Source organism: Dromaius novaehollandiae, chromosome 5 (assembly GCF_036370855.1).
Source record: "Dromaius novaehollandiae isolate bDroNov1 chromosome 5, bDroNov1.hap1, whole genome shotgun sequence".
Lineage (NCBI taxonomy): Eukaryota > Metazoa > Chordata > Aves > Casuariiformes > Dromaiidae > Dromaius > Dromaius novaehollandiae.
In genome coordinates this window covers 23,744,786-23,759,685 of record NC_088102.1, presented here as the reverse complement: position 1 = coordinate 23,759,685, position 14,900 = coordinate 23,744,786, and the positions used below count along the sequence as shown (strand labels likewise).

Sequence of the window (14,900 nt, the reverse complement as noted above, 5' to 3'; positions counted from 1 at the left end):
AGCTGGTAGCCTGCAAGGTCTTTCTTTTTTTGATAATTCTTTATGCAACTAGGCATTACCATCATGATCCAAAAATGTCTTTAAGCTCATGAACATTTAGACATGAGGAACGTTCTGACATTTACCAAGTAACACACTAATAAAACAGAAGATACAGATTTACAAGTGATATTTTGTATTTTCAATTTTAAATGAAGTGTTCTAGTGTCAGACTGAAAAGAATACAGCAACTGAAAAACAAACAAGAACGACCAAGTTAAGAGAGCCAGGAGACTGCAGATGCACTTGTTTTCAATGAACAAAATGTAGTAGCTGTTTTTACAGTTATTCATATACCTGGTACCCTTTTCCCCCCCACAGAATACAACTCCCCATTTGCTACAAGCTTATCAACCTAGAGGCTTAAAATGGCATTTCAGAAAGTGGGCAAATCCATTCCCCAACTCCCTTCAAATCTGTTTCACAGCCAGGAAGGTAAAATAAGGTAGCCCCCTCTGACCCCACCTCACTCAAGCACACAGCTGATCACATCACAAGCCCCAGCCTTGCTGGGAAGCAGAGGAACAACCTAAGCTTGCACTACATCAGGCAGAAGTTGCTGTTAGCATCAGCAGTCTTGTTTCCTAACTAGGTGTAACAAGTGCTGTCAGCAGCTTTAACTGTTTAGAACCAGCTTTTCTCCAACACCTCAAATACATCAGACAACTGTCTAACTTCGGCTGAAGCAGAGTTTTTCCCACTGATGGCTTGAACAGCCACTGTCTCATTGCTCATTTACTCTTTATTTTCCTTCCCCCTAAATAAGCACACTGAAAAGCAAACCAATACAATACATTTATGTACTACCCACAGGTAATACATGTATGTAGGTAATTACCTACATACCAACAGGGAGGGCATGAAGGGATGAGCAGGTGCAGAGAGGGCTGAAAGGCAGGAAGCACATTTTGTCATTTTGCTCAGCTTAGAGTACCCTGTCCCCCAGTATCTACTTCTACTCACTGCATTATCTGTGCTTTAGTCTTAAAGATGCAGTAGTAAGCCTAAAGTTACTGCCCACTTCTCAAATCACACAGCAATTCCATGTCTGCCACAGACAGTACAAACTGTATATATTGAAAAAACCTGTAGTAAGTCTCTAGCAGTGCAGAAAATATAATTCAGAAATGTGTTTCTGCTGCCCCTCCTAAATTAAAGAGTGATATAGGAGAGGAAGAGGAGTGAAAGAAATGAGTATCCTCCTATAAAGAGATGCATTTGGTAGTGGTATATACCAGCATACAGGATTAACAATTGACATCCTTGTATCATAGCCACTGTGAACACTGAGGGTAACCACACACGTGGTATCTTTATTTCACAAGATTAAAGATACAGTACAAAATGAATCTGTACATCTTTCTATTAACAGAATTTGTTTACACAATTATATTACATTTGACCAGCCTTTATACTGATTTTTAAATACAAAATAAATTTACAAAACTCCTACAATATCCTTTTAAGAACTGCAGCTGATAAAAACAAAGGGTTCCCCCAATAATCCCTATTTGCCATATGCATTTGCAGTAGTTCTCAAATCAAACTAAATCTTAATTCAATATTCTCTGAAACAAAAATAGAATTTCAGTTTGTTGCCTATCTAAAAAGGAAGCAACTTGAAAAGGTGAGTGTAAACCCCTGTAATAATTCTTTTATAGGCCAAGCCTAGCATATAATAGGTGGAAACTAGATAATGCATAGTCTTAAAAGTCCTTTCACAGCCATGTTTTAATATTCTTCTCCAAAGAGAATAACATGTTTTATAGATTTTTTTTCTTGCAAATTTAATCAAAGAACAGCTGATGCCTTACAGAAGATAACTAAAAAGCAAGTGAAATTGTCTCAAGAGTCTCATTGGGATATTTATAATCAAAGGCCGTATCTTCCATTTAACTGTCCTATGATGGACAATATAAAGCAAGGAAAAGTATTAACAGACTAAGCTCTGGGTCAAATTGCACCAGAGGGAAGAACTAGAATCCTGTTTTCACAACAGTTCAATGTTATTTTTCAAACTGCAAGAACAGCTGATGTGTTTGATTATTAATTTGAGATGCTGAACAATGTTTTCCCCTCAAATCTTTCCACCCTTTTTCTACATGCAGAGCTCCTACTGACAACAGTTACTGCTCTCTTGTTCCATTCTCCATGCAGAGAGAGGAGGATGTGTTTAGGAAGGTCAAACAGGCAGGCTCCAGCTTGTGTTACTACCAACAAAGAACACAATTCTTCCATTCAAATCACACTGCACATTCCTAGGAAGGAATCCCTTGAATAGTTTCCCCTCTGGACTACTCCTGCATATAAAGTATAAGACAATGTCTGCGCTACTAGAAGGGAAAAGTACTTCACTCCAGTAAACTGAACCACCCAGTTCCCATAGGAAAAAAAAGCTGTTTGATAAACTGAGTGCACAACACAAGAAATGTATTGCTAGTAAGAGTTACATATGCTTCCCTCAAAATGCAAGTTTCAAATAGACTAGCAAGGGATTGTCAGAAAAACCTATGTTCTAGACAGATTTAGAAAATGTATTCACTTCTTTAATCCCTGAGTGAACTTGCTATTACTCATGGTAAGTACCTTTCTACTACTACCACACTTCAAATTAATGCCATCTGAAAAAGTTAAAGTGGTAGCAATTTGGTGGGAAGGGAAAGAACAGGAGGAGGACTTCCTTATTGCTTCTTCAAAAAGCAGTTCTTTAAAGTGAAACAACTTGCTGATCTTCATTTTTTTGCTGATTTCTTGGATGTAAAATGCAACAGTTCAGTGAAAAGTCAGCTATAAGACTCTCACATAGCAGCAAGGATGAGAGATTCTCATGCAAGTAGGATAGAGTTTTTAGAATTTAGTTATAGTAGATTAAACACAAGAAAAACAACTTTAAGATTAAGAAAGGAACAAAATTGTTAAACATCCTAAGAGACCAATACTAATGAACCAATGGTAGTTAACTGGAAAACAGCTTCCATACAATTAATTTATTCATGCTGAGCTAAAAAGAACTATTAAGTGACAGAGGTAAAAATACTTCAGAGGAAGTGTTCAGAAGTCACAGACATCTTGGAAATGCAGCTGGAGAGTGCTGTACATTTTAGACACTATATTTAAGTTCAATACTGTTCCATTTGCTAATGATGATCGGGACTGAAACACGACATTCCTCTATTACATGCTGCATCCCTCCAAACTAAAATGAAAGATTTGTCTGCACATAACCGGCATAAGCACTGTGAAGTACTGAGAAGCTCTACCTATATTTTAATACTAGTCATTGATGACATTTCAGTTTCCAAAAGATTAGATTTCTTATCCTTGTTCCCAAGCTACAGATATATTGTGCAATGGTCTCCTTATAAATGCATTAAGTATAAAACCATACAGACATCTCAGTTCTACAGCATATTGATATGTTGCTGCCAATCCACTGGAAAAAAGCTTGTGCATGAAAGGAAGCCTGTAACCCTTTAAACACAACAGATTTTGTCAGAAAGCAGGTAAGACCTCCCCATTCATATTTCATTCTGCTTTAAGACAGCATATTCAGAGAGGGTTTAATGCTAACACAGAAACAAATATTTAACTGTCATTGGACAGGAACAGAAACATCCATATTTCTTGCCCTCAAAGCTACTCCCCCCCACCCCGAATTATGTTTCAATGAAAAATAGCTACTAAGTCAAGACTTACCGCAGTCTAAAAAAACATCAATCCACAGGTCATTTCTTTACTCCCATTAGAAGACCTCTGCACTGACCTGGTGATATATCAAGAGGCCATAGACAATTAGTCTCCCGTCTCTTTGGATTTTCTTGTTGCAAGGGATTTTCAGATGGCACAGCCATTCAGGAATGTCATTCTGGCCCTCCAATATATGCCAAGGACAAGAGAAGTAGGCCAGAGCCAGAGCACTGCTGCAATCTAGGGTGGTTATTTGTTTATTTTTATTTTTTAAACCAGTCAGCCACACTTTAGTATTACTGGCATAAGTCCATGCCCCTTGATAGAGAGTTTGCCACTTGGGCATAAAACAGGTGCATGAATAAGATATCACATCCATTTCAGCTGCACAAACATCTTCTTGCAGTGCAGGTCACTCATAGGACTGGTTAATTTAACTCAAGACTTCCCAGCTCTAAAAACAAAAAAGTAAACTGACTCACTAAGATGACTTCTGCCTCTGTCCTTTCTTCAACATCCACGCTAATACTGGTGATTTCTGCAATCTAGACTCAGCCTCTCCATAAGTGCAAGGTTCAGCTACTTAGGAACACTACCAATTTGTCCTTATTCCAAGAAGGATTGCAAGTTACACACAAGCTGCAGAAGTTTTAGAAAGGTGAAAGGTCTGGGCACTGTGTGTATAGTTTTGAACTGACTAGCCTTACAAACCTAATCTGTCCCAACCCACCTCCTGGGCTACATACTGACTGCTGACAACTGTCTACACCAAGGTTAATGGAGGAAAATACTTACAACAAAAGCACAAAGGCAGAGCAACTTGTTTGCTGGCTTAGTTTTAGAGATTTTATAAATAAACCATGTTAAACCATCCAAGACAGCATAAAAGAGCAAAGTGTGAGAAATACTAAGAAATAAAATAAGAACTGTAAGAATACTTGGGATGTAGATCTGAACGTAAGTATATATTGCCCTAATCTTTGACTTTGAATATTTTCAGCTTCTGGGACTTAAATTGGCCATAATTTTTTTTTTTTTTTTTAAATAGGTCAGCTGCTATCAGGCAGGCAAAACCTTCCAACACTAGTCTTCTGCTCTCTCTAGGAGATGAAAAGGACTTTGAATAAAGAGGAACTAGATACAGCAGGCAACATTTTTGTAGTAGCACACTTGTGCTTCCATGAAAAAAGCCATAGTGTTATTCCATTGGCACTGAAATAACATTCAAATCAGTTTCAAAGGAAGTTTCTTATCCCTGAAAGAAGGCATCATTCTAAGCAGCTTTCAGACTTTTTTCCCCACTTCTTTGCACCTCTTTTTGGGGGAGGAACCGTTAATCCAAAGTCCTAAATCGCAATGAAAATCATTCCTGTTGGAAAAATCCAGTTCTTTCATTGAGGTTCGTGTTGCTATTGGGGTGGTTGATGCTCTGGTGGTGGTTCTTGTTGAGGCACAGCTGGCCGCAGTCCTGCTGGTCTGAGAATTGCCTGATGTTGCCTTTGTCTGTAAGCTATAACTGTCCCCAGAAGCAAGGCGATGATGGTCATAAGGTAAAGATCCCACTCAGGCCCCAGCAGCTGGTCCATGTCAATATGTGAGAATACTTCCCTGATCTAAGAAACAAGAAGTCCATACGATCATGTTAAAGAGCATGAATGAGAAGTTACATTGACTTTAAATTTGACTTAAATTTTCGTGTACAATTACCAATTTTAAGACTTCAGTAGCTCTCTTCCATTGTGAAAAGTAGTAGTCACCTTGGTGACATCCTTAATTTCCAGTAATTAAATGTCCATATGAGCCATGCTCTGGAAGATGAGCTATTCTAAAGACAGAGCTCCTTGATACAGAGCTTTGACTTTCAGATATGTAGCATTAAAGAACACAGATAATTTAAATCTGAATGGGATATGTAACAATACTAGCTGTCTTGAAGAAAGAGGAGCAAATACCAAATATAGAGGCAAAAAACTAATCAGTCCAGCCAAAGTGGGAGCCATCAGCAGATGCCAGTGAACAATACAACATTAAACCTCAGGATGTTTGTGTAGTCCAAAGCGGAGAATCATGTAGATAAGGTACAGGCAAGTTATCAGCCAAAGTGACTTACTGTTAGTTTTGACTGAACTGCTTTTACACTGGACTAATTTGCTTTGGCATTACTCAATGCACAGTTAATGCACACTGACCTTCCCATGTAGAGACACTCAATTTGTCTGCATTTGCAGACATGAAACTTGGAATATCAGTGTTCTGCATAATAGGTTTTGTTAGTGGACATGGATATTTGGCTCAACTGATCTAGAATATTTTAATTGTCCCCTCCAGAAAAACCCTAGTCCTAGACTACTGAGTGTGGTCAATCTTAGCTGGATTGCTAAAATCCAGTTTGCTGTAAGTAGGAATAACTTTCCTACCATTTGAATTCATCAAGTAATCCAAAAGGCAGTAAGATATCAGAATATTGATCATTTCAGACACTACATGAAGTCACTTAAGAATTTAGCCCAAGTACCATCATTCAGCACAAACTCTGAACAGTAGCTAGTCTAATACATGCAATCTCTTCACAGAAATCAAACTGGACTCAAGTGGGATTGTTACAGACAGTGTAAAATTAGGGCTATAAAAAAAGCACTTTTCCTTAAACAATGATCATGTCATTTGAATCATCTGTTTAACTGATAACAGGTGCTCATGGATAAGAACAGTCAAACAGGCTAGGGAAATTCTCTTCAAGGGAAAAACAGTGCAAGAGTGTGGACTGGGCACCTTGCAGTTTCACACAGTAGCAAAAATAAGTAAGAAGAATTATGGTTTCAGTAATTTTCTTGAGACAGCAGTGCAAAAAACTATCTATTCCAAGTCTTCAGAAGGCTCAAAGATTTCTATTTTTAAATGAGTTGAGTTGCGAACACATTCTTTGTTGTTTTTAATTCTGCATTACTTACATTGATTTCTCGTACATACTGCAAGGAGTAAATCACTCCAAGCTTGCAAAGTGCTAGGAAGACAGGAACCTGAGCATCCGGGCTTGCTTCAGCGGCCATGTCATAGAATCGTTTTGCAAGGTGAATATCCTATGGTTAAGAAGATAAAGCTCAAATTGGAAAGAAACAGAAGAGGTCACCATAAAACCTAGAGCTTTTTCTATTTTATACTGTCACTTAGAAATAGGACTTGTTGGTTGAATTAAAAAATATTTAATAAGACTTCCTCCTTTTTCTCTCTGAGGGATGATGATCTTTGAAGATAAAAGAGAAGGTTTTATCTGAGGATGAAACTATCATAACTGACACTGAAATTGAAGACCATAGAGACTAGTATTAACACAGTCAAGCCATGCACTGCAAACTATGAAGTACGTATTTGGATAGTAATCACATTACATCTCCAATGCCACACTAAACAAAAGCCTGAGAAAACAGAAGTCATGCAGGAGGACATACCAGCTTCTCCTCCCAGTTGTACTATAGTATGCCTGTTGCATAGAGCCTGCAATTTCTAGCCATTTGTGCAAGTACTCCCAAATTAGGTATAATCCTTACCCAAATTGACATAACTTGCATTAGTGAGGGCAGCTTGGCAAAAGCATGAGCACAAATAGTTAGCAACTTTAGGATGAGCTTGTATTAACGTTCTCTGCTGTAGAATTAGGATAAGAAGGTGACTGTAGTGGGAAGAACAGACGATACACGTAGTTAAAAAGTTTAGCTTTCCTTTTTTTTGGCTCTACTTCATGCATGCACTGCAAAGTTAAGTCATTTAGATAGAGTTGCCTACATTCATTTGCCTAAAGTTGCATAAGTGATGTGAAGAATAGCGTAAGACTTACCTTTAAGTGCTCACAGTCAGATACTTAAAATAAGAGAAACCTCTAGGGCTTCATGAAACAGGCTAATTTTAGAATTTTATCCTAATTGTGGAATACCTTCATTATTTTCTGTTTGCTGATATAGCAAAGCTTACTGGAATAGCAAGTGAAGATAACAATATTAAGAGACATGTTTGTGCATAACAACTAGCTCACACACTTCAGTATTTTAGTTCAATAGAACAACTCAATGCTCCCTGAGCCTGGGAAGTCTGCCTTTTGAAGGAACTGTTTTAAATAGCTCCTTATCTCCCTTGTACTATGTTAACACCAGTACAGAGGCAGATTCTAATCATAGTTCATTTTCATTTCTAATTAGCATGCAATGTGTTCTACTAGCATATTCTTCATTCTCACTTGATAGACAAGTGAGAACTGAAGCTCATGAACTTTAATACATAGGAAGAACTGAAGTACCATGCCAAGTCTTAGAAGTCAGTGAAAAAGTTAAATTATTTTGAACAGGCTGTTTATATATGGAAACAATATTCATTCTCTGATAACAGAGACTCAGGAGTTGCACTATGTACTAAGTTCATGAAAAGCAAGTGTATAACAGCTTACATGTGTGAAATTTCTGAAGGGGCTTAATATTTGGCATGGAACTGGAATAAAAACCACCTATGTATACTAAGACATGGAATCCTATATGTAACAAGAAAAAAACATTTACTCAATAAGTAAATATTGAATAAGGCAAAGGCTGTATAGGTACAACAGTAAGGAATATTGTAGTTATCTAGGACTATTCAGGATGAACAGTGACCTGAACTGAAGTTGTGCAGGCCACCTTACTGATCATTTTCTTTAACTTTGGATTGCTTGCAATTTAATGATGTGGACATAGGTAGGGAGAGTGTAGAAGAGCATACAACCCTTTCTTCAACAGTGTAAATTCCCAGTTTGCTAGATATCATAGTACTGTGCTCTGTGTCCCTTCTACAAATCTCTGGTAGAAGAACAGACTTCAGTGGTAGACACAATCTGCTACATGAAGAAACATTACTTCAATTGTCAGTTATTTTCAGAGATACTCAAAATTCAGTAGTTTCCACTCCAGGAAAGAAAAGCCAAATATTCTTTTGCTTCACTCAAAATTCAATCTTTGTCTTTCCCAGAGTATCCAACTTCATTGTTTCATTTTAGGCTTACCTAGTCAGTAAGAATCTCCGTTCTCTCTCATCTTACTTTCCTAGTCGTTTCGGACTCAGCAAGCAAATAACTTAAATATCCAGAATTCCTAGACTGGTTTCATATGCTGAATTTCCTTGCCTAGACATTCTAAGTGCCTGCCTCCTGTATCCATATTAAACATCTCCATTACCCACGCAGTCCAACTCTTCCTTCTGTAATGGATCTATATGAAAGCATTATTCAACTAGATAAAGCAAGGCTGCTTTTGCTCATCTGAGAGAACATTAAGAGCCCCCCTGCACTCATTTTGGATGTCTAGGTGCAGCCATCTCCACTTCGGGTTGGAGAATGCTCAGTGAAAACAGCAGCATCAGGACTCACTCTTCAAGTTGTTGGCAGTTAACCTGAGCATGATGTAACAACATTTTCCAAGTGTTTATTATTCACTCTAAGCTGGCTTGTTTCCAAGGCTGAAGCAAAAGGACTACTCTTGCAGTCCATGCACAAAAGCATGAGGTTACACTTTTTAAAAAGAACCCCTAACTTTAGCACTGTTACCTTCAACTGCAGCCTCATTTTCAGAAAAACTGGCTAAACTGTTTTTAGTTAAAATCTGAAGTAGGTATAGAGCCAACTGAAAGTTTCCTAGCTTTAAGGACTCAGTTTTGCAAAGAAAGCAGTTCTAAATAAAATCCGAAGATAGGCTGAGAAATAATGCTGCTTGCATACTGTACTGCCACATCTGCCCCTAAGTAATTAAGCAGTTTCCAAATGTTGATTGCTTGTTGCTGCCACAGTAACAATACAGACCTAAGACCTGCCCTATACTGTTCTGACTTTTTGCCAAGAAAAAAAATGGTCTTTTAATAGACCAAAAGAATAAAGAGAAACTGTTCGTTACAGTGCCAGATAACCCAAAAGATATTACTAAACTCATTCATTAATTGTATGGATTAATCATTAAGGTGATGTAGGCTGCTCATAATTAGCATACAAGTGATATTATTTTGATACCTACAAAAGCATGATACACATGGTTTACAGGATTCTACAAGTCTTATTGTTCACTGCTGTCCAAGAATTAAGTTACCTGAGGTAATCAGCTATACTGCCTTGTTTTAGGGAATATAGTTTGTAAAGCAAATTGCAGCCTGGCCTAATTTGAAAAACCATAGCTAACAATCATTGTCATTAGTACACCTGGCTTGTCACTTAAAGATGCACAGAGCTAAGATGTTTTCAAAATATCACAATGTAGAAAACAAATTAACTTAAATTTCAGAACAACCACTTTGTGCTAAAATACTTTAACTCTGGAATTGATCTGCATTCATTGTTATACTTCAGAGCCTTGAAAGTACCACTTAAGGATATTTTAAGCCTAAGTGTTTTTGCCAGTCCTCACAGTTCTGGACAATTAATTTTTTCCTTGTCTATGCTTCGTTTCTTCATATATAGAAGTGTGAAGTAGATATACTTATCCATCTGCTCCTGGAGAACACACAGAGATGCTAATTTCTGTTAAGTATTTGTATAGTACCTAAAGCTCAATACTGGTTAGGGCCTTTGTCTAGCATTAATAAATGCTCTTTTATTTCAGTGAATCACACCATCAGTCTACAGCTTACTCACCTGCTTGATGCCCAATCCCTTCTCATGCATGTAACCCAGATTAAACATTGCCTGGGCACTGTGCTGCTGCTCTGATGCCAGTCGATAGTGAATAAATGCAGTTTCATAATCAACATCAGTGCCAAAACCATAAAAATGGTAGTCTCCAAGTTTAATTCTTGCAACAGTATATCCTATAAATCAAGAAACAATAAAAAACAGAAAAACAGCCCCCCCCCCCCAAAACCCAGATGCAAAATCTTTAATTTCACAGGAAAATGCTTTAAGGACTTTTGAAGGTATTCCTTTCCAGCTTGCACAGACCAGTTCCTTTTTCCTTCCCCATGTAAACAGCTTTTCCAGAAATAATTAGGTTTAGATAACCAAAACCCAATTGATTTCTATTTTCCAGCAAAGTGATAAAGAGAAGGGTCACATAATCCCAGCAGTCTTTACAGCATTTCTATTTAGTATTATCAGTCCAAAAAACTATAAGTTGTTGTTCATAGTCACTTATTCAGGAAAAAACTCCTAATTTATTACACTTGTATATAGTACTAATACTATACTATAATACTATAGGAGTACTATACTTAGTATAGTTAAGGGCTTAGTTTTTTTAAATAGAGATATCTAAGACTTGAAAAGTAGTCTCTGATAATCATTTGGTAATTGAATACTTAACCATCCTTTACTTTTTTGTAAAAGACAACACTGTAGTTCAACAGACTTTTGGACAAACCTTTATGCTCCATTTGCATGATACATTTGCTCAATAAATGCTAATAGACATTGATGTAGATGCATGCACCTGTGTGAAAGTTCACACAGACATTTAACAATGAAGTTTTAGCTTTGCTTGTTTTATGATAGGGTCATATGCACCAGTACATGAACTCTGGTTTGCTGCACATCCAGTCTGCATTCCTAGTCACTGAGCTTCACTTGCTTTGAGTAGGAAACTATTTCTTAATTTTGGGGATTTTGGGAATACCCAAAATCCCAAAGGGTATTGACAGCCATTTTTCAGAGTGGATCTATTCTTTGAAAAGTCAGCTTCAGTATACATTCATCATAATACTGTTCAATACTATTCTATAATTCCCTATGGAATAGCAAGAAAAACAATGTATATACACCAGATCTACACACTTGTGCTTCCTTTTCTTCTCCAGCATCTCAGAATTTCAAGTATACTGCCATGACATTATAACTACCAGTGGAACGAAGAATGAAGTCAAATCTATGCAGAATATAACTAATGCTGAAAAGAAACAAATATGCTTCCTCCCCTTCCCTGTTTCGTAAATATCAAATCAAACATTAGTGGCTATACTAAAAATAACAATTGGTATTGTAGCAGTATAATACAGACTTCAGTTTATGAAAACTTGAAGACTGCAGAGTATTTATTTGTGGACAGTAACTTCCAGTAATTCCACACAACAAAGGGGACTATGAACAAGACATGGACAAGTAGATGTGGAACTGGTCACTCAAATATTTTGTTTAGTTTGCAGCATGAAAACTTGCTCACATGCTGCTTAAGCATTAAGAGTAGACTCTGGTTAGCCAAACTACATGTCAGCTAGATACAAGACAATATGCTGTTCTGGGAGACTAAATCTGATTCCAAGATGAGAAAACAAATCTACAAGATTAGTAACAATATACAGACGGTATTTATTACGGTACCTATTACTGGGTACCTAGCTAGCAAGCATCAGATAGGAGACCTACCTTGAGAAGCTGCTCTATTCCAGTGAAGCAAGGCTCGAGGATACGTTTCATTTTCTCCTACTATGCTAGCTTCTTCTAGAGAAGAAAATAATTCACTTAAGAATGAACACAGTACGTACAAGGCACCAGAAGGCCACATCAAAAAAATTTATATTCACAATCTGCTAAAACAAATTGAAACTTCAATAACCTATGCTACAGCAGAAACAGGATTCAGCCTGTCTGAAACTAACAAAACATTAATTTATGTGTCTTTTCTGCATCTCTGGTCCACATCGGGCTATGAACAGCCAATTATATTATTGAACTCCTTCCCCTGAAATATTTCTAGATTGAATAATTTAGAGCAGCCTTTACACTGGCTGTTAACTTGCTAGGATTTACACTGATGGCCAGTTCAGCACCTTGATCAGGAAGGTGCAAGTGATTTATAGACTATTATCACCTTCCAAGTTCTACAGTAAGCAGTATAGCTCCTTCTGTAGATTCAGTATGTTACATTCAGCAAGGACTTTAACCTTCCAATAAATACCTTTAAGATTCACCTGCATGACCTGAACAACTATATTCATCACTTCAGAGAGCACCAAGAAGCACTGTTCTGTAGATATTTACTTTGTTACAGAGCTCCAGAAAGTATTTACACTTAAGTTCCTTTAGAGTCTCCATATACATTCCACTAGCTTATAAGTGTGGACATCAAAAATCATTAACACTTAAAATCAAAAAGAACCCATCCCTCAACTAATTTTCTTCAGAAAACTGTATTAGCAAGCAGTGCCTTTATGTCCATCCCATGCTTGTGAGCACCCAGACCTCTCCACACTTTAAAAGTCAGAATTACTTCATATAAAAACGCTAACATACTCCTAGTCTTACTGCACAGAAAAATGTCTACTAAACTGTCCTTTCTAGCAGATCAGAAATTAAGTAGGATGTAATACAACTTGAACCTCTTGATTTTTTTGAATAAAATATACTTTTTATTAACAGAGAGTTGAGTAGTATACAGCCTTCATATTTATAGGGGTTAGATTTTTCAGTATTTTAATTGTGAAAAAAATAATAGATCATAAAGCTAAATATTAAAAGCGCCTTAAGACTAAGAACTAATGTAATCTTACAAGCATCTAACCCTTTCCTACTCCAGGAGATTCTGAAGCATTCTTGAGAAATGCCAGAAGGTGCAATTCAAGAGTACAAAGGTCAGGCTCTGACAAAGGTGCACCCAGATACAGGTGCTAAGGTCTGGCCATCTAGAAAGCCAGACCAGTCAAATAAAATGATGCCTTAAAATTCTTAACCAGACAGACTGCATGTTTTATACAGCAGTGTTACAGCTGCTTCAGAAGGGAACTTGTTTTATTTGTTTGTGTTGTAAGTTGAAGGTTGCTGAAATATCAGAGATCAGACAGTTCAAAACATTTCTAACTTAATTTTTTGTATGGCTTCAGCTATACTATCCACAGTTAACATACAGATGTTCTATACAACATAGTTTTAAGAAAGCTTTAAACTAATCTTCAGTGGAGATGTAGATATATCAGAGTAATGACAACTGAAACCTGAAGCCAGAGAAGATGCTAAATTTTTCTGCAGGAATGCATTCACAGCAAAGAGCAATGTCACTGCTGTAGCTTATCTAAGTAAGAGTCACTAATGCACCTTTGGAAAACATTAATTAGAAACTAAGATATTAGATTAGCCTATTGGACACCAGTATTTGATTTTTATATTAAGACACAAAGCTCTAAGCCACTAAATCAGAGGTCCAGACAATTTAAAATACTGGCTTTTGTAGTTTCTGGAAAAGATTTATTTGTACTTCCACCGCTTCCTTACAACCCCAAACTTTAACACACCTTAAATCTAGCTGCTTAGTTGCAATGAAAGAGAATGAGAAATTTTTCCAAGTCTAACAGAACCAGCTGCCTGGCTCTGTTTCAAATGTAGAATAATTAAAAAAAATAAGAAGCACTGAGAAAAGCCATGACAAAATACAGAGCAAAGGAAAGTGAAGCTTGTGTGCATAGCAAAGAACAAAAGTAAAACTACTATTATTCCCTACTTTATTGATTTAAAATAATGTGAAAACTGTGTTTAGAAAGTCTGGGAAGAGAAACTTCAGCACTGTGCAGATATCTAAAGCATTCTCTCACTATTCCACATTTTTTAAATCCCCAAAGTAAGAATTTAAATATATGCTATCTTTTAAGCCAGAATGTTATCCTTAGAGTTAAAGAGAAAACTGACTGCTTTCCAGTGTAAAGAGCAGGAAGGACAAAAATCTCACTTAAAAGTACTAGCTTACAAAAGCTATTTAAGTATTGATATTCAGCTATTTACATATTTTGATACTAGAGTCCTTACTCTGATCAAGTATGAAAGCAGCATTGCTTTGTGCAACTTCATAGCCTTGTTCTGCCAGAAGAAGATATTGAACCACAGCAGAATTTGAATCACCATCTTTATAGCTGTTGTAGGCAGTCATAAGTCTTTCAGACCAACGGCCTCGCTCGCATACATTCTTAAACAACTGCAGAGGAAAAGAACAGGGAGAATGGTTGTCATGAAGTTCAGAAATTTAGATTTTGTAGAAGGTACACCTTTAATAGCTGTTCAAGGTATTTAACATTTCAAAGGTGAAGCCAGACAGAGAACCTCAGTGCTTACGACAGAGCTTCCTAAGCAAAAACAATACATGCCAAGCGGTAGAAACTCTTCATGGATACAGCTGCATCAATGACAGCAAAAACAAAACTAATCCTCGTTCCTCTTCACAAGTCCTTCCTAGAGCAAAAAAGCATTGTCTTTA

At 37.0% G+C, this 14,900-nt stretch overlaps 1 protein-coding gene across 3 annotated transcripts in view; it reads right to left on the bottom strand.

Moving 5' to 3' along the window:
- Positions 1-1,314: 1,314 nt before the first annotated feature.
- Positions 1,315-14,900, bottom strand: part of SEL1L (SEL1L adaptor subunit of SYVN1 ubiquitin ligase) — a 36,674-nt gene continuing 23,088 nt past the window's right edge. For 2 of the 3 annotated variants that reach the window (XM_026111277.2, XM_026111262.2), the window contains 5 exons: positions 14,456-14,621; positions 12,086-12,160; positions 10,367-10,539; positions 6,678-6,806; positions 1,315-5,339 (listed from right to left, as the gene is read on the bottom strand). In XM_026111277.2, the coding sequence (XP_025967062.1) occupies positions 5,136-5,339; positions 6,678-6,806; positions 10,367-10,539; positions 12,086-12,160; positions 14,456-14,621 (747 nt within the window). In that variant the 3' untranslated portion in view covers positions 1,315-5,135. The remainder of the gene's footprint in view (positions 5,340-6,677; positions 6,807-10,366; positions 10,540-12,085; positions 12,161-14,455; positions 14,622-14,900) is intronic. The other variant, XM_026111268.2, reaches the window with a different exon arrangement.